The sequence below is a fragment of the Tursiops truncatus genome, chromosome 4 (assembly GCF_011762595.2).
Source record: "Tursiops truncatus isolate mTurTru1 chromosome 4, mTurTru1.mat.Y, whole genome shotgun sequence".
Lineage (NCBI taxonomy): Eukaryota > Metazoa > Chordata > Mammalia > Artiodactyla > Delphinidae > Tursiops > Tursiops truncatus.
The window spans coordinates 121,298,724-121,319,712 of NC_047037.1; the positions used below are offsets into that span (position 1 = coordinate 121,298,724).

The following is a 20,989-nucleotide window of genomic DNA, read 5'->3' on the forward strand; positions in this document are numbered from 1 at the left end:
AGAAAAGAGTTGCTTTCCTGACAATGGTAGAGTGGAGTTTGTTATCCCTATCCTGAATAAATTTGTAGAAATTATTGGTATTTGTTAATCAGAACCATACAAGTATTTCATGGTTAATACTGTATTCTTTATCTTCCAAAAAACATTTGAAGGAAAGTGGGTGGAGAAAAAGACTGCAAGGCACAGAAGACACATAGACTAGCTGGATTCCACTGTTGATGAAGGGGGGTTAAGATGTCAAGTTAGTGATGTCTTTGGTGCATAAGCAGCCAGTGAGGGGAATTATAACTTGAAGGTGAACCAAAGCTTCCATGTAAGTAAATTATGGAGCTACTTCTCTACGCATCCCCATGCTTCTTGAAGCTAAAATATAAAAACAGAAATTTACAAAGGATTGACTACTTAATGGGTACAGAACATAAATCTTGGTAAAGTTATTAAAACTGGACATTTCAGATATAGTCAAATGCCAAAAGTATTTTTAAAAAGATAAAATAGAGTAGATACTGGTCTTGTGAGAAAAAAATAATCAGATGAAATATAATTGTTACCTCTTTTGAAATTATTTAATCCAACTCAACAGTGAGTTCAGAAGCAATAAGGTAATATATGTAAAAATGCTGTACAGTCGAAACAGTAGCTAGCAAACTGCCTGAACATCTTGACATCTGAACTAGTGAAAACCTCTGCAGATTTTGATGCTATTTTTCTTCAGAATTACTAGAATTACTCTTCAAAGTACCTCAAAGTATCTAAACATGTAATATTAATATTTTTCTACTAATCTACACTACAAGTAAGAACACATATGTCATTAGCAGAGTCAACATATCATAAAACACAGAGATTAAGATTTGTTAATTCTTAGAGATTATCCAGCATATACAGTTCACTTTATAGATAAGAAAATTATGATAAAGAATAAATAACTTGTTTAGGTTAGTAACAATAACAGGAAAAGAACTGGAGCATATGGCTCTCCGTTTGAAAATGTTTCTATCTACATGAATACTATAGAATACTATAGTCAAATTTCAATGACTTAAAATGCAGAGTTAACATCTGAAAAAGAAAAGTCCATCCTACTGTAGTACTAGTAATTATTATGTTACTTTACAGACAGCATGACACGTCATGCACCTTGTATCTAAATTCATAAAGGCAGAAACTTGATTAATTGTGCTTAATTACTAAGATACATATCAGTTCCTATCCCCACCATCAATTGTGATAATCAACAACAGTGTTGACCTGAATGCTATTGTAGAGATATTTAATTAAAATCACATTTCTAAATGCCTGTCTGGTCATGTTGTTTAGGATATGTAAAATCAAATATATTAAATAATTATAGGAATATCATTTCATCATATTCAATTAAAAAATCATAAAAGTGTACATTAAATAAAAATTTATGCTTTACTTTGAAATTTTAGCTTCTGTTATGGATGTCATTGATTTGTTTATTGCAAACAGTGCATTTCAGTAACAGTTTCAACGTGTTCAAAATGTGCAACATATACAGTTTTTGCAATGTAATTAGTTAGAAATTGGGGAAGCTTAATTTTAAAATTGAATTGTTCATGAAAATCTATTTCATACTCTCTATGGATTAAGCAATTTCTCTTCATAAAATGTTCTATAGTTGTTTGAAGAAATTAAGTGTAGTTAATCAGAAAGAACATTATGGTTTGACACTTAATTTAAAAGCCCTGTCTTGAATGCTTGCTTATAGAAGTACATACACCGATGAGAACCTAAATAGGAAATCCATTTATGCTCCGAGTAGATCTCAGTATTTATGTAAGTCAGGGTGGTATTGTCTGTCTTTATGTAAGATATAGTTCATAAAAGTGTGTGTATATGTAAATATATATATATATATATATATATTTGCTAAAATGTCTATTTTTAGTCTAGTTTAATAGATTAAAAATAGTAAAACAGAATTACAGTGAATTATCTAATTATTGTACATTAGAAGGCAGATCAGTGATTTTAGTCATTTTACTATGCAACCAAGTCAGTCCTCTTGATATAAGTGCAGAAGTTGTAAAGCTTAGCTTTAAAAGAAAAAAAAAACAACAGTAAAAATGTCCCAGTGGTGTTGGTGAAATGTTTTTCATCTCTATTTAATCTACATTCATCTGTTTTTCAGTGCCACCAGCAATCACAATGCCTCAGAAATCCTTTAATGCCACAGCAGAGAGAGGAGAGGAGATGACATTTTCCTGCAGAGCCTCTGGCTCTCCTGAGCCCACCATTTCCTGGTACAGGTAGGTTATGCACCCACATCCCTTTGGCTTGTGTCCATAGTCAGGCTTCCGGAAAAATATTTACAGTCTTATCATTCTGTCCAGAATGGAAACATTGTTTTTGAATTTCAGTTGAAAATGATTTTTGTTTTCAGTTAAGTTGGTTAAATTAACTTGTTAAAGAGAGCAACAGAATGATTTAACACAAGTCAAAGGCTGCGCTCATAGCCCTGGTCATTTTATCTAAAAGACATGTTTCTGGCCAAAATGGGCCCAGGAGCCCTGTGACAAATTCATCCATTTTATTGTTCCTACTAGAGAGTACCCACAAGTGGGAATTCTAGTATGAATGGCACCACTGTTGTATGTGTACATAATTATATTTTATTAAATATAATTGTATATTTTATTTGTGTACCATATTATTACAGAAAAAGCTAGTTGTGTAGAGTTAAATTTCAATAAATTTAATGTTATGTAACAAAATGTTCAAATGAATAAATTCTCTATTCTAAATCTATTGTTTTACAGTTGACTTTTATATTTTTTTTGAATTTTAAATGCTATTTGATTTCTATTAACATCAAACAGATAACAAAATATTCCACTCTTTTAGGTTGTGTCTCACACTGTTAAAAGGGAGACAATTAAAGTTTAAAAATGGACAGTTTTTAAATATGTATTAGTTATTAATTGAGGTTACTACTCAAGCAAATATGTAAATATTTATAGAATCACTTCTATACTTCATAAATCATATACTATAAGAATAGTCACAAGAAAACAATTAGAAATTTATATTCAAATTGGCAAAAGTGTCCATAATAAGGATTAGGTTTAAAAAAAATGTTTTAAGGAGAATAATTGAAATTCAAAACTATTTTTTATTACTTTCTGAACATTTACTGATACTATCTTCAAGTTTCAAATCTTTATCGCTTTAACATAGCAGGTAGCAATAAACAAGATGTTTCTTCAGACAGGTGTTTCTAGAAGTTCTTTGCAGACAATAATTCCTTTCTGACTCACTGTTGGTATTTTTAAAGGGATTACACATCAAGCATTAACACATTCACCCCAGATAATTATCATGTATCTCAGAGACTTCTGGTTTCTAATGTGTATCCTTAACAGTCAATATTAGATCTAATCACAGCAAGGAAAAGCTCCTGGATCATTCATTACAATGAACAAATATTGGTCTAGAGTCTTATCCTCATCATTTTATCTTTCCGGAGAGACTGACTTTCAGTTTAGACTATTTTCTTAAAGTTTAACATTTGTTTAAAATTCTCATATGTAAGTGGAAATATAATTATCATACAGACTAGAATAAATCAGATTCAGAGGCTAATATAACTGAATAATTTAAATTCATGATTTTGCACCTCCATTTTTTCACATGGCATTAGCCTCATCGTTTGGATGGAATAAAATAATAATTATCCTAGTAGCTGGATATATAATATATAATGCGAGAATGGGAGTATGTGATAGTGTTCTTAACAGAGGTAAAATTGGTATCAGAGGGAAGTTTTCATTGTGACATATTTATCTGTAGATATAGACATGTTATCTTTGTGAAAAAAATTCCAAAAAGTATTAGGGCAGCAGTGCAGAGAGAAAAATCCAGACACTACCCATTGCATAGAGATAATATTTCCAAGAGGTATGAGTAAAACCAGTAAAGAAGGTAGTTGAAGACCAAACATTGAGGAAAAATAAGAAATTTTCACAAAGAGAACCGGGAAACCAAAGTGGGAGTAAAAGCAGAAACTCTTAATATCACTTTCTTCATTTCCATTCAAATGTTTCTTCTACTTCTTTTGAGAATACCATATGGATTTTTATTGTTAGCCCTTTAAATTGGTGAATTCCATTGATTTTCAAATGCTAGAACAACCTTGAGTTCCTTGGAATGAACTCACTTGTAATGTCTAATCTGATTTTAATCCCACCAGAGTATTTTTCTTCATTCTATTTTTTATGTCTATAAGTTTGATGAAGGCCTTTTTTCCTCTTCCATTTCTCTCTTACCATGCCCATATTTTAATTCCTTTAACATATAGAATTATTTTAATAGCTATTTTAATGGTCTTGTCTACTAATTCTATCATCTGTATCGTTTCTGGATTTTTTTAATTGATTGATTTTTTTTTCCTTGTTATAGGTCATATTTTCCTACCTATTTACTATCCTGTCAACTTTTTACTGGGTTTCGGACAAGGAGAATTTTATGTTTTGAGGAGTTGGATATTTTCATGTTCTTTTACTTTAGCTTTGAATGGAGTTAAGTTACATGGGGAAAGTTTGATCTTCTTGAGGTTGCTTTTAGGCTGTTTTAGGAGGATACAGAACAAGCTGCAGTCTAAGATTAACTTGGCTTCATTACTGAAGCAGTATTCTTGTAAGGAGGCAATTTAATGTGTTTAAATTTGTGTTTTAGGAGGTCTTTCTACTCTGGATGATAAGGATGCAAATTATTCCTGGTCTTTTATGAGCTCCTGGGATTGTTGTGCTTTATCTTTTCCAATGGTCCTTGCTTTACTCTTGGAAAATCTTACTGGAGTACACTCACTGATTAGTACTCAGAGATTGGTTGGAAACCTCTGCAGATCTCTGTAGTTCTCTTTCTTGTGCCTTCTTCTCACATTTTCTTACCTGGAAATTCTAGCCACTTTAACTTCTATCAACTGAGAATTCTGTCTTCCAATTCAGATACACTGCCTGACTCTGTATGGGTTCTTCCTCTCTAAGGGGCAACCTGGAAACTGCCTTCAGGTAGTAAACTATGGTGGTCCTCAGAGGTCACTGTCATGTGCTACCTGTTGACCAATGGTTGAAAACTGTTATTTAATCTCTGTGTCCAGTGTTTGTGTTGTTTAAAATGAGAGAGTAAATATGGTTTTGTTACTCCACTATGGTCAAGAGTGGAATTGTTCTCCCTTTTTTATCATTTCCATGAATCCTCTAATCCTAACCCTTACTTTCTTTTGCCTGGAAAAGTGGCATTTAGAGAAGTGGTTAGAATTTCAAAGGATGGCCCAGTGGAATTTCATCAGAATCCATTGGGAGTCTTTTTCAGACATTGACATTCCACAGAAATGTACTATGAATAACAATGAGTACTTTCTGTATAATGGGTTTGTTGAGAGAGAAGTATTAAGACCTATTACCTGAGTTATTATTCTTTAATGATGTTTTTAAATTGAACTCTTTAAGGGAACATAATCTTTACAACCTGACTTCCTTTAAATTCTTCAAGACCTAACTATCCACTTCAAAGCTCAGATCATGGATTATTTTCCCACGAAAATTCCCAGAGTATTCCAGCCATCATCTTTTCCATTCTCTTCTATTATAATAGATCTCCTACTCCACCCCTCCCAACACACACACAAAGTTATGAATAAATGCATTAATGGGATCTATATTACCCTCTATTGCTATCAATCAGACTGAATTCTTCATGATAGGTGACCCTGTCTCACTCATTTGCTATACTTCAGACCTTTAGCACAATATTTCACATGAAGTACAGAAATAATCTCTTTATCATAAAGAACACTAGAACTTAGTTAACCTGCTGATTATATTACAAACTAAACCTGTCTCTTCATCTGTGAATTGATGGGTGAGGAAATCATACTTAAAATTTAGTTATCTGATCTGTGAATGAAGGTGGAGAGGGAAAATGCACATCTGTGAGCTAATTGTATTTAACCAGGTTAATAATATAGGGAAAATGTTTCCTAAGCCACAAATTGCTGAAACTTCTAGATGATGATGATAATGATGATAATGAGACAAATTAATTCTTTTTTATTGACTAGATTAAGAAATATATTGTATCACTAATTGTGGTGAAAGCCTTATCCATACATAAAATTCTAGGCAAAATTCTGAAATCTTGTCATTATTTATACTTCTAAATATTTGATTAGTGAAAATATGAAAAAAAAAACAGAAAAGTACAGAGCACTATATACTTTTGTCACTAGTATTTATTAAGGCCTAATTTTTCACCACTCATGAATTTTTGCACATTTCATGTTGTATTTACACATGTCAATAAAAACTGGAAAAATAGATGTTACTGAGTCATAGAAAGACAAGGACTGTGTTAAGATATGTGGCAGTACTTTCTAGAAAGAAGAACTAGAATTCACTGCAAAGATCATTTAGAGTATCAGAAAAATATTCTGTTTCATTCTAGGTAAGATTTTTAATAATCCTTTTAGATATTCCTCTTTTTTAATTTATACTTGTATGGACAAGTAAATCCCCCTAAATTTTTACATTAGTGGGTCTTAAAATCAATTAATTGTCCATTTTACCATGTTGACAAGTAAAAAAGGAGAAAGAAAAGGAGAAGGAGGAAGTGGAGATGAGGAAAATAAAATAACATGAAAAAGAATGTACAATATAAGACTTCACACATATTAAGGGGAATTGTAGAAATTGTTTCAGATTTAAATGCATGTAAAATATTTTTTTTTACTATAAGTTATTGTAAAGTTCAAAAGATGTTGTTTTAATGAACAACAAAACTAGAATTGAAAAAAAAATTGAACACTATTTCAGTCCAGAAAGACCTTGGAAACTACTTAAAAATACTTATATCTGAGAAAAATTTCTTCTCCTCACTAATGAATTAAATTGTTATCACAGCATAATTTCTATAACTTTTTTCATGTAATTCTTTCCTCTTACCCTTTTATTGGCAGTACCTATGTGCAATATAAATTCACTATTTATTTAAATGGCATTTACTTTGTCTTTGAAGGGTGTTTCTGTAGAAATTATATTAAACATGTCCCTGGAACCTAGTAAAGAAGTACATTTCATAAATATGTGTTGACTCACCAACATGAAATGTGTGTTTGGAATTTAAATCAGAAAATAAAACTTTTTTTTTTTGCTAATAATCAAAGTGAAAATTGAATAAAAGTGTTTTTTGCCTAAGATGAGTGTCAAGATTTCAACACAGCTCAAACGTTATTTTTGTCTCTAAAGTCAAAACAACTTACAAGTATAATTTTAATATTTATGCATTAAATTCTGTTGAGCTAGTAAAAGTGTATGTTTGACTGGAATATAACTTTATCTGTCAATGACAGTAGCCATGAAATATTGACAGTTACAGGTCAAAAAGTTGAGTATGATCTGCTCTTAAGTTATGAAGTCAGGTTTATGAAGATCAACCTCTGTTTTCTTCTTTAGGAATGGCAAGTTTATTGAAGAAAATGAAAAGTACATACTGAAGGGAAGCAATAAAGAACTCACTGTCAGGAACATAATCAATAGTGATGGGGGCCCGTATGTCTGCAGGGCCACAAACAAGGCAGGAGAAGATGAAAAACAGGTACTTCTCCAAGTCTTTGGTAAGTATTATAGCATAGTAGTTAAAACTGTAATGTCTAGAGGGGGGTCTGAGTCAAATTCTACTCTGTCACTTATATGAACTGTTTAAATTTCTAAACCTAAGTCTCAGTTTTCTCATCTCTAAAATATATTTTAAAATTGCAGCAACCAGATAGAATTATTTTAAGAATTATATGAGATTATACATGTAAATTTTTGTAAAATATTTGCTGACTAATAACAGAGGCTGAAAGAAAATTCATTTAAATTACACATATTGGGATTTATTATATTATATATGGGTTGATCTTCATAAATCTTTAAATGACATATGTTGGGATCAGTTTTACTTTTAATATATTAATACTTCAAAAGAGCTCACCTATAAGGCTATAATTTGGAAACATTGACCTGTAACCATAATTAAATACTCCCTTTTCATTTTATTAAAAGGAAATGTACATAAATATCTTCCATATTTACCAAGAGCCATATTGCCTTCTTTGGGGAGCTTACAAAGAGTAGAAAACCGGTAAATTAATTTTTAATTATTGATTTATCCCCTATTATATTTGCAAGAGGAAAAAAAATTGCTGGTAAATGTTTAGAATGTGATTGTTCTCTTTAAAAAGCAAACACTAAAAATTATAGGCATTACTAATATTTAGTATGCTTTCTCCATTTTTAAAAACATTGTTATCAAAAAGCTTTCACAACAAAGAAAGGGGAAGGAAGGAGGGAGTACTCCATAAGAGTAAATGTTCTTTGGTGACCTAAATGAGAAGGAAATCCAAAAAAGAAGAGGGGATATATATATATGTATAGCTGATTCACTTTGCTGTACAGTAGAAACTAACATGGCATCGTAAAGCAACTATATTCCAATTAAAAAAAAGAATAAAATAATACATGAATCTGGTATTGAACTTTAAAAAAAAAAGAAACTACAGGACAAACAAACAACTACAGGATTTCTTTAACAAATAAATTGGGTGGGGGCAGTAACTAAATATGGGTCAAAGTAGACATAAGAGGAACCTCAATCACAATATATAGGCCTCATTTGGATCTTGATTCAAACAAATCAACTGTATAAGGTTTTATGAGACAACCGGGGAAATTTGAACACTGAGTAATTGGTTACTAATAAAGTTGTGTTATGTGTTATAACAGCAACAAAAAGAGTAAGAAGGACCAGTGGTTGCAGTTGGCAGAAGCAGGCATATTACTTAGACCAAAAGACAAATGGTAATACATGTGTGGACACACCCTCTGACAGCTGGTCCTGTAGTAGCTGTAACAGAAATGTTTTTCTATACTAGGGAGATTTTCATAAAGCTTATATTCAAACAAAATAAGACAGACAATAAATAATATACCAAAGTATATTAAAAAAGAAAATTGGAATAAGATGTTCTAAGAAGAAAGTAAAACTAGATTAATCAGGTAGTGTTGGGTAAAAAGAGCTGTTATTTTGGAGATCATGGTGTTGGAAAGTTACTCAGAAGGGTAATGTTTAGATGTGTTTACATAAAAATCTTTAATGATGAGAAATCAGCAAAGCTATGAGCCAGGAGAAAATTGTTCACATAGAGGGAAGAGTAAACAAACTTAAAATTATTAAAAATTATAGAAAGCATCTAATTTGTTCCATCAGTATTTCCCACTTAAGAAAATGTTCTCTATAAAATGTAAATGCTAAATATGACTCAGTATAAAAATAAATTAATAATTAGAAATGATAGTGTTTGAGATAATTCCAAAGGATAAATAATCTCAATCTATCTCAATGAGCTCATATGAAATATTTAGTTACTTTTAAAAATTAATCTGGCAGTAAGAACACAGACAAAGAAAGTTTCTAATATTTATGTCCTTTCAAATAGAAAATAATGAATGAAATATATATATATATATGTTATATATATGTAACATGCCATATCACTGTATAATCACTTTGTATAGTAACACTGAACAGATATGTATTGTGTTTGACACAAAAGCATGTATATAAAGTGGAAATAAAACTAAATCCATTAAAGTCAATGGAGTAAACACTGAATTGTAAAAATATATATGCCATGTTTCTGATATCAGGAATCTAATTTTCTAGGATTAAGAACAATTTATTTATATTTCATAATTGATTGCATTTGGTGATCAAAAAGAAACCTGTTACTTGTTCTGAAATAGTAAGTGCTGGCTTTTATCACTTTTAGGTTCAAACAAATAAAAACTTAAGAAATGCCAATAATACAGAATTTAAAAACTTAAAACTTTTTGGTATATATAAATTTGTGGAGGGATGTAACTTTTAATATTAATATAATTTAAATTACTAGACATGATGTTTTGGTTTTTATAGAAGTCATAACTGTAAAGAAACAATTATCTACAGTATGGAATAATATTAAGGTAGTCTGAGGTCAAAATAAATCAGCTAGAATAATAAAGGTAAATAGTATGTATATATATTTACTTGATAAATATTTTAAACATTGCACATAATTACACTTACTATATATTCAGAATACAATCATTATTTTTCTTCTTTGGTTTTTGTTTTTAAAGTTTAAGAGATAATCACTACATAAGCAGATGTCATACACAGACATACACACAGAAGTGCTCATGTGACTTTACAAGAGGAAAATTTTATTTTTTAGCTTGAGGAAAAACTAATAAAGTGGCTTTTAATTGACAAAATCTTGGAAGAGGAATTATACTTTTTTATGTTGGTTTCTAAACCACTTAAAATTATTTTTGTAATCATAATCAATAGCATTATTTTCTAGTTTTTTCTCCTACAATTTGCAACTCTCCTGGTGCTCTTATAAAGCAAAGCATGACACTAGATCTGCTCAAAGTTAGTAATTCCATCCTATGCTAAAGGGTACTTAAATTGTCACCATGAATAGTAATATTTTCCTCCAATACAGATTGAGTAATGTATATATTTTTTACAGTACAGCCTCACATAATACAGCTTAAAAATGAGACTACATATGAGAATGGTCAAGTCACACTAATATGTGAAGCAGAAGGGGAGCCTATTCCAGAAATCACGTGGAAAAGAGCAGTGGATGGCATCACTTTTTCTGAAGGCGATAAGGTAACAGCAATTTAATATATAGTGTTTTTCAAAACTATTGTATTGGATTGGCCAAAAAGTTCGTTCAGGTTTTTCCATACCATCTTAAGGAACTTTTGGGCAAAACCAATATTTTCAGTGTTTTGCATATAATTAAATATCACATTGGACTCCAATTTATCAAGTAACTTGTAGGAATGCAATAAATGGTTTAATTCTTAAAAAGGTGACTCTACCACAGTTAGCCTAAAAATAAATTCAGAGGAGAAAAAAGTCAAATTGTAATATTTAAAGTTGTTTTTCATTGAGCCAAAAATCTTAGGTTTTTAATATTGTTTCTTAAGTTTACCTACATGCAAACTTTTGGTATAAACTGTATCTATAAAATATCTTATTGCAATTTCAATTCCTCCACCTTGTGCTGTGAAAATGAAAATAATTTAAATTCACAAAATTCTGGCTGTCATTTACCTCTTAACTCTTTAGTATTATCTTTATGCAGTAGGACAGTAGGTTTCTGCCTTTATACAATCTATAACCTGATAAAGACCAATAAGTACAAACACAACAAAATACAGCATTTTGGTAAATGTCACTCTCATGTAAATTGGTGACTTTTCATCAAATACATTCAAGTTCCTAAGAAATCAAGTAAACATTATCATATATTTCACTGCACTCCATAGATTTTCATTATCGTTATTTTTTGTAACTATTTATATAAGGCCCCAAGTATAAACCAAACTGAAACAGAAAGAAAAAGGCAGTGGATTAATAATATGATGGAATTGGCATTTTCACACATGTAAAAATTATTGGATTAAACACATAGATCTCTTTTCTTTCTCAGTGTTAAAGAGCAACCTTTTAAAACCTCTTTGATTTGTTGAAATCAATTTCTGTTGAAGAAAATGATTTCTAAAATATAAGTACCTTTGACTTACCAACATTGATAGCAGTAAAATTTGAAATCAGTTTATTCAAAATATGCTTTCTATCCCTCCAACTCATCATGTAATTTTAACAACATGCTAACTCCATAAATTGACAAAAGAGGCTTCTCCCTGGCCATTTACTATTTATCATTTGAAATAATGTATTCCTGCATATCACCCTTCTTAGCCCCATTTCCTCCTCATGATGGCATTTTTAAGAGCATATTTCTTTTGGCAATAGTTACAGTATTTTGATATACTTGTTTTATATATGAAAGTTGAAAATCAAATTTATAAAATGTGAATGACATTGGCATTCTTCTGGCAACCCAGAAAAATGACATAGAGTTTGCTTTTATATTTTTTTAACTACTACGGTGCATTGCCAAATCTGGAAAGGAGTTATATCTCCATAAACTTCTTTAAAATTTTCCAAAAAAATTAGATATATGTATATATAACTGTAGATAACTGTTTTCATTGTCAGTTTAGTACTTTTCTTTGGACAAAATCACTCAAGAATAATGATTTTCATATTTAGGCACCCTTATTAATTATACGTTCATATTCCTAACTCATACTTTAATTATTTTTTTGTACTATATATTTCCTGAAAGTTCTCTTCTCAAACATAGCTTTTACTCTTCATTTAATAGATGTTTCCTTATGTTCATACCAATAATGAGAGGTACATTATATTCAGTTATTTTATCAATAAAAAGTTATCAAGTAACCAGAAGACCATGATATTTTATTCTATGCCCCAAGCCACCAAAACTACATACAGAAATTTCCTTGATAACAGTTGTGAAAAAATAATCACCTAGTTTTTGTTTGCTAAGGATTATGTCTATTAAAGCACACATCTTTTTGTTTTTCTTTTGCTTTGTCACAAAACCATTATAGAAGCCCTAATACACTTTTGTTTTTCCAAACACAACTATTATCCAGTAGATATACAAATTAAGACTACTCACTTCCTATCCTGACTTTTCTCCAAAATTTTTTTAACAACACTGCCTTATTTCCTGGATGGTAAGCCTCCTTTCTCCTAACATTCCTAGTTTCTTCAACAGCCGAAATTCAAAAATGGAAGAGTTGAGCTGAGCCTTGAAGTAAGTCACATGTAGTTTTGAATCTCAGCTCAGCCATTTATGTTGCTTCAGCTTTGGCAATACTATGTGAAGTCTTTTTAATATGAGTTTCTTCATCTTTAAAATATGGATAACAATACTTATTTCACTTATTGGTATTAGATGAAGAGTACATTGTAAAATGCATATGAAAGTCTTTAGGATATTGTAAATATTCAATAAACTTTGTTTCTTTATCATATTGCATAAATACTGAAGCATAATTTATCTTGTTTCTATTATTTTGAGTAAACTCAAATTGTTAATAGACTCCATAAAGTCTGATAACTAAAGTCTGATTAAACATTACCATAGAGTATATTGTGATTATATCTCTCTTGTCATGAAAAGTAACATGAGATTGTATTTGCCTTAAGAATCACTTGGAGAGCCTGTTAAAATGCAGACTCTAGAATCCCACTTTCTGAGGTTAATTTAGTATGTCAAGCACAGGACCTAGGAGTACTTTAATAAACTCATCAGTTGGTGTTATATGGATGCTCTCCAAGTCATCCATACATTGAAAAGCAGTTCTCAAGCTCTAAGTCAAATGAAATTGAACAACTTATCCTTTCAACAGAAAAATACTCTTGACAAATTACTTGGCACCTTGGCACCTTGATAGGGGCTTGGAAATCACAGAATAAAACAATCAAAACTTTTCATTACTATCAATGAAAATGATAATTGTGTAGGTCATAGTGAAATATCATCAATAATATACTTCAAACTAATAACTCCATCCAAAAATAGGAAAATATATTTAGCAAATATGTTCATCATTGTAGATTTTCAAAGAAAGGGGTCTCAATTAATGTAGTCACATGTAGATATTTTCTGCAGCTATAGTTCTGTAGCACTATTGGACTATGCATGTTAATGGTGTAGTGTAAAGTATCTTTGCATAATATATCCTTCAGAAACAACAACAAAAAGTATAGTGCTTAAAAACAGAACTCTTTTAAACTCATAACTATTTTCTCTATAATCCACTTTAATGCATCTTCCCTACATTTAAAATAATATATGTAATTTAAAAAACTCTCCTGAAAAATTAAAAAAATACATGTAATATGTAAGAAAAATACAGTATACACTTGCTTTGGAAATATTTTTGTAATATCCATTGTTATTTTAAGATATTTTGTTCATTTTACTTTTTAAAAAATTTACAGTTTTACCTCACTAACTTTTAATTATACATTTATTGAAAAAATATGGGCAATTTATTTTAGTGATAACTTGATAATTTTTCATTAAAATATCAATTTACTTGGGTTATCAAAAATTTTATTAAATTGATAGCTCAATTTTAGCACATTATTTTTTTGGAGTCATCCTAAGATACATTTGTGTATAAAAATTAGAAAGCCCTGACCTCTTCATTTAATAGATGCTATATACATAACTATAATAATAGTTAAATGCACACAATAAAGTTTAAGACAGAACCAAAGCTAATATCATGGAATGTGTTTAATTCAGCTATGACTCAAAAGTTGTAAATTGTTTTGCAATTTAAACACTAAGCAATCTAAATTTTTTACATTAAAAATCTTTATTTTCTAAATAAAACCATGCTTTTTCACAGGGTTGATTTGAGGATTATGTGAGATTGTATGACTAGAGTGTTTTGAAATCCCTGGTATAAACCTGTGTCATCTATTTTGAATCATTTTCCTTAAATGATCCCTTATTATCATTCTTATTGATCAATAAATATTAGTAGATGTACAATTATGAGTATTGTTAAATTAGTATGGGAAGGCATGAAGTGTCATTCAAGTCAAAATTTAATCCCAAATTTGTCACTTTGACGTGTCATTTACCATGTTAATTCTCCTGCCTGATTTCAGTTTCTGCACGTCTATATTAGGGTAATAATAAAACCTCCCTGGAAAAGTTTCTAAAGATGAAATGAGAGCATGCAGATCAATATCTTAGACCCAGATTTAACTTAAAAGTGTTATCTTCTCTTTTCCTTGGAGGTATTTAGTCTTTAGATACTTTAGAAATGAGACAATGATCATATTAATTCTGTGACAATGACTGCTGCCCCAAAGAAACCAGATAAAAACTAGTATGAGCATAGTCATATGTATTGTATGAATAATATCATCCACAAAACAATAGAATGTTGTTACAGTTGTTGTAGATTTTGCATCTTTGACATAGCTTTATGTAGAAGTTTACTATGATATAATCTCTAGCAATGTCATTTCAATGACTCATATATGAACTTGTTTTACCATACTAAATTCCAAATCTTGTAACTATATATTGCATTCCTCTTGGAAGTTGACAATGTTGGGAATCTGCATTTGAGTGTCATCTTAATCACTGTATGTGTCAATCTCTATCATTGCAGGGAAATACTACAGATGAGGGCTGTAACTTACTATCCTGCATAAGGATAGACTTTCAGATTACTCTGAGAGGTAAAGCCTGGTCTTTACTCGGTGAGACACAATATCAGACTAGAAATACCACAGATTTATTACATCATCATCTTCTTTTTCCCTCTTTCCCAGGTCTATCTTCTCCCACTCTCCCCAGAATTTTCCTTTGTAGGAAGTAGGTCATTTTTTTGCTTCCTCTTGGGCCCTATTTCACCTCCGATATTATGTAGAAATGAATATTGATTTGGAAGAAACACTTCCACATTCTAAGAAGTACCTAAACAAGTCATTAAGATAGGAAGAAAAAGAAATTGTACGCCCCACAAAGCCAGGTTGCTTAAGAATGCCAGTTCTTCATCAATTTTCAAGATATGATTTCATATTCATATGATAAAATTAGTTAATTTTGAACATTTTTTAGAAATTTTGTTGCTTGTCATTTTGGGAGTAAATGGAAGTAAAAGATCTACAGGAAGTGATTTTTATCTCTAAAATTTCTTACAAAAATGTAAACATAACAGTAACCAATCTCATCTATGTGAATAGACTGTTTTATGTAATAATTCTAAAGTGTTTATAATATTGTTTGGTGGATGACATCTCACATGAGTCGTGTATCTACTCTTAAGATACAGAATCTATAATTATTTTATTTCTGGTATATTTGTCCTACAGAGTAAATTTTAGTCCTACCTCCACTAGAAATTAATCTCACTCTACATTGAATAAGAAGTATTTGAACTGTTTAGCAATAATTTGTAACTGTTTTAAAGCAGAATTTCTCAAACTTCAGTCATTTGACCATCAGTTTCATTTCTTTTCCATATTCATGTGCATCCTGGACTGTTATACACTTAATTTTTTTTCTTTAAATTAAATTAGCTTTTTCTTCATTCTAATTCTAACCAAAAATATCAGTTACATTTTAAAGTGCACATCAAGGTAAATATAAAACTATAAAATAAAATTTGTTGTAGGGGCTTCCCTGGTGGCGCAGTGGTTGAGAGTCCGCCTGCCGATGCAGGGGACACGGGTTCGTTCCCCAGTCTGGGAAGATCCCACATGCTGCGGAGCGGCTGGGCCCGTGAGCCATGGCTGCTGAGCCTGCGCGTCCTGAGCCTGTGCTCCGCAACGGGAGAGGCCACAGCAGTGAGAGACCCGCGTACCGCCAAAAAAAAAAAATTGTTTTAAAAATAATACCTAAACTTAGCATGTGCACCTTTCCTGGTACACACACCATGCTTTTAAAACACTGCTTTTATTTCAAACATACTTTGAATTAACGTGATACAAAGTTTAGCTACAAAATTTTGAGGACAGACCCTGTTATGCTTTCTTTTATTTGGGGGGTCAAGCACTTCCCTCCAGTAAATAAATATGCTACATTTTTAGGAAAGTTCACAAATCATAGTAACAAAAACCCATTTAATTTCAATCCTTAACACCAAATGATCTTTTCAAAATGATGCTAATAAACTCAATAACTAAAGCATAGTGATTTAACTTCAAAAACAATGTTTTTCTATTTTGCTGAAGTAAAATATGAAATGCTGGTAATGGTCTAAGTTTAGATCAACTCAAACTTTGTGATTAAAATAATAGGACTTTCTGTTCTTTTACATTCATTTGAAAAATGTGTTTTTCTGTGTCAAAGAAAACAAGCCTACTGATTCAACATTAACTTTAGTACTTTAAGTCCATTTTGCTTTCTGTTCCTTTGAATAAATAGATGTATTTAAACTGAAATTTAAGATAAAAAAATACAAATTATAGTTTACTTTAACATTTAGCTTTGCACTTACATACAGAAGTCATAGTTGTACCAGAGTGTTTCTATTTTAATTGTATATAAGTAGTAAACATTTTTCTCCATGAATTGAGGCACTATGATCTGGACAATACTTACTTCAAATGTTCTTGCAGAATAAACTACCAAGACAAAAGGAATTTCTAGTAATAATAAAGATGGGCAGTTCTTTGATACAAGCACCTGAATAAAATATGTTTTAAATTTTATAACAAATTAAATTCCTAGTGTAAAAATATTTATAATTACATTACTGTATTCATTATTATATTGTTTTATGCTCTAGGATATTATTTTTTATTGCATAGGTACAGCTTTGGACCTAAGGAAAGTTCATGTTTTTAAATGATTTATTTAAACCACTTTTAATGGAGGGCAGAGGATAATGGAGTAAACTTTTCACATTATATGAAAATCTCTACTAAAAATTCTTAGATATTTTTATATATAAACTGTGAAAATTACATTAGCCTTTCTGTATTTCCCCCTTTTTTCATTCTAAAGCAAATACAAGTTCTTGAAAATTAAATTTAATAAAATGTAACAGTAAAATTATCTTTACAGTGACAGGAATTTATGTCACTAACGTTTCCTTTATCATTTGCCCAAGTTCTTTTGACAACCATCAACAAATATTTTTGAGGGATTTTGTGTTTACATGTGCTATACTATGCACAAAGAATATAGCAATGTAAAAAAAGTTTTCTGACTCATAATGCATACAATTTAGGAGAGGAGATGGAATCAAAGCATATTTAAAATTAGCAGTATTTTATTTATGAATATGCAATTTTGATATATGAAAACTCATATGCAAAATATCAATTTTAAGTATATAAGTAGACTTCTACAAGGCTACACATATAGCTGTGGCATAGTTTTCTGTGCTATCACAGACCCAGTTCAACTTGTTCTTCTGAAAGTCCTCTGTATTGGTGCATTTTGGAAAGTATATCTATCTACTCTCATTAGAATATCTCATTTCAATTTGCTCTAGGCTGAAAATTGCTTCGACTCTGATTTAAAAAGAAACTTTAAAAAATATTTAATGGTGTAATTGGCAACACCTTTGTATTACAGGAGACAACTTAAAATTTTCAACTTCTTTTTACTCTTTAAATAGAAATTACAAAATGAGACTAACAAATCCACAGTTACTGATTTAAGAAAGAGAGACTGTAGTGTTTCAGGTATCTGTGCATTATTATAAAAGCTCCAGTTCAAATATTTTAAAAACAGTCATGTACAGTTGAACTAGACAGATTGCTTGCTGTGGGTAGTAGTATGATAAAATAGTAGATGGAAGTTACAAAAATGCAGAAACTTTCGAAGACTCAGGGGTTATAGATAATGGAATGTATTAAATTCCAAATGACAGAATGTCCAGTCCCATGAACTTCTCTATCACAATTTGTAAGATCATCAATGTCTAAAAAAAAAAAATCCTTTCATTTGATGTGACATTGTATTAGAAGATCTTAAATAATCTTTGTTACCCTGATATTCTGCCTTGCTGTGAAATTAAATCTTTGAGTTAATATTTGGGGAAGGGGATGAGTGGTACTGAACCAAAGTTGTACATCAGAATCACATAAGGAGCTGTATACACATGTACCTGACTGAGCCTTACTCCCTGGGAAATGTCTGAGCCTCTCTCCCAGAGTTCTAACTGCACCTGACTCCTAGATATTCTTATCCAGTATCTTTGACAGGGATTAGAGAGTTATATTTTGAAAAGCCCCAGAAATTGCTCCTGTGTTTGTACCCTGTAGAGAACCACTACCTTTAAAATTACTATGTGTCTTGCATCACAAACCCACACACACACACACACACACACACACACACACACACATAAAAATACACACAGTCAACTTAATGTGATCTTGATATCCAATACATATATAAGATATATAAAAGGAATTAGTTTGTCTAACTCATGGATTTCTAGTCATGTTAGCATTGGTATTCCCAGTTGGTATAAAACAGAGCTTAATGAATTGAAATTATGTGGTAGTTGCAACACTGATTCTTTGTTTCAATTTCTGGATTTGCCATTTACCTTCTCTGTGACTTCAGGGAAGTTGTATTTTTCAGTTCCATCATTGATAAAATAAATCCCCTTCAAACTCTATTTCCCTATTCTATAAATCTTTCTATTGATTCAGTAGATAATCACATATTTTAAGATACAGTTTTTATTTCCATGCTAAGCCCTTTTTAAATTCATGTATTTACTAATTTTTCAATTCATAATTTTCTAATAACTTAATATAGTGAGGCAGTGTGTTTGCAATTTCCTTCTTCTATATAGCTTTTCCATATAACAATTATAAGAAAAGCTAAGATTACTTTGGCAATGTCTTTACATTGGAAAAACAATGTCAGTTTCTGGTTGTAGAGAGGAATGCTAAAGAGCATACTCCTGGCACCTGTAGATTTTAATGCCTGTATTATTTTTTTTTTTTTCTTTTCAGAGGTAATGGGCTTTTCTGAAGGATTTTGTATTTGAATGACATTTTTAAGGTCTTTCTAATGCAGTTTTTCCTACTAGTGTTCTGAGAGCAGTATTATAGATCCCTGCTGGGCAATAGGCAAAATGGATACTTCTATTCCTCATCTGACATACGTAGGGCGTAGATTATAATTAGGCATGTTGGAAATCTTCCTGGATGCTTCTGAGCTTGCTCAGAGGTGGGTTTTCAATCATTTACAACTCTCAGAAATTTCTTTTCCAGCCCACACCTCAAATAAAAATTATCAAAGAAGTCTAGTCATAAGTTCAACATGTAATTTTAAAAAAACATTTTTGAGAAAATTCTGGGAAATAGTTAAAAACTAAAAATTTCATTGTTCTTTTAAAAAAACATCAGTTATTAATGAACTATTATTTTAAAATATATATAAGTATATCCACTTGAAAGAAACTATCATCTTGTTTGTAGGATGATATGATATTAGTTCACAATTTTACCATAATTGTTCTGGGAAAAAAACATTATTTACATACTGAAAGTGATTTTTCTTTGGCTTTGTAGCAGAAAATATATTATTTTTTCTTGTAAATGCCATATTCTGTTACAGACTTCATGTGGTACTTACTTTATCTTATGAAGAAATTTACCACTGAAGAAAATATAAAATAATGTAGCTACAAAAAAATGTAGATTTTAATGAATATTAATCGACTGAACAAAAATAACAAATTTTCTGCTAAATGTAATTTTGATTTATTTATGTGAAATTTTAGTGGAAAACAGGAACTAAATTCAAAAAACAAAATGAAATAAATTTGAATGAAGTGCTGTACAAGTAGACACAGTATATCTGAAAATATTTCAATAAACATTCTAATAAACAACTTGCAAAAAAAATAATACATTTGATGACTTCCATTGTCAAGTTTAAGCATGAAGCAAAAACAAGTGCTTAAAAAAATGTTAGTTACACAATAATTAATTTGTAAAATTGAATACATTTTCATGAAAGGTACTTTAACACAGTTATTATAATGCCCTCATTGCTTTGACTAATGGATTAACAGATAATAAATTTAAATAAAATATATTAAACAAAGTTATCTTCAGTAATAACTCTGTTCAGCCATCTATTGAGTAGTTGTGTTTACTGAGGGGATAAAACCTTCTTAGTGAGGCTCTTCCTTGGCTACTATGTATTGTCATGATCTATATCTTAGAGCAGCATCATTGCTGTTGTTTTGTAATCCACAAAATTTCTTATTCAACTTTCTAAGTTCTTCATTCTTGGAAGCCAGATTATTTTGGATGCATATTTAATAGTGTATCTACTTATAAGAAAAACATTTATACTCTATCAAATATATAAAAATTATGTAATTTTAATATCTGTGGATCCTACCATCTTTTCCCTTGCCCAAATCACCCACCTTGTTCACTTCTTTTAGTCCCCAGCTTAAATTTCATTGTCTATTATAATCACTATCACATATATACTCCTGGATCTTTTTTTGCTTTGTGAACTGTT

The 20,989-nt window shown here is 30.4% G+C and overlaps 1 protein-coding gene across 1 annotated transcript in view; it reads left to right on the plus strand.

Annotated features, from left to right (window-relative positions):
- The window catches only part of NCAM2 (neural cell adhesion molecule 2), a 215,734-nt gene that overhangs the window by 42,217 nt on the left and 152,528 nt on the right, over positions 1-20,989 (plus strand). Inside the window, exons 6-8 of the mRNA XM_073804651.1 lie at positions 2,159-2,276; positions 7,479-7,639; positions 10,586-10,731. Of these exons, the coding sequence (XP_073660752.1) occupies positions 2,159-2,276; positions 7,479-7,639; positions 10,586-10,731 (425 nt within the window). The remainder of the gene's footprint in view (positions 1-2,158; positions 2,277-7,478; positions 7,640-10,585; positions 10,732-20,989) is intronic.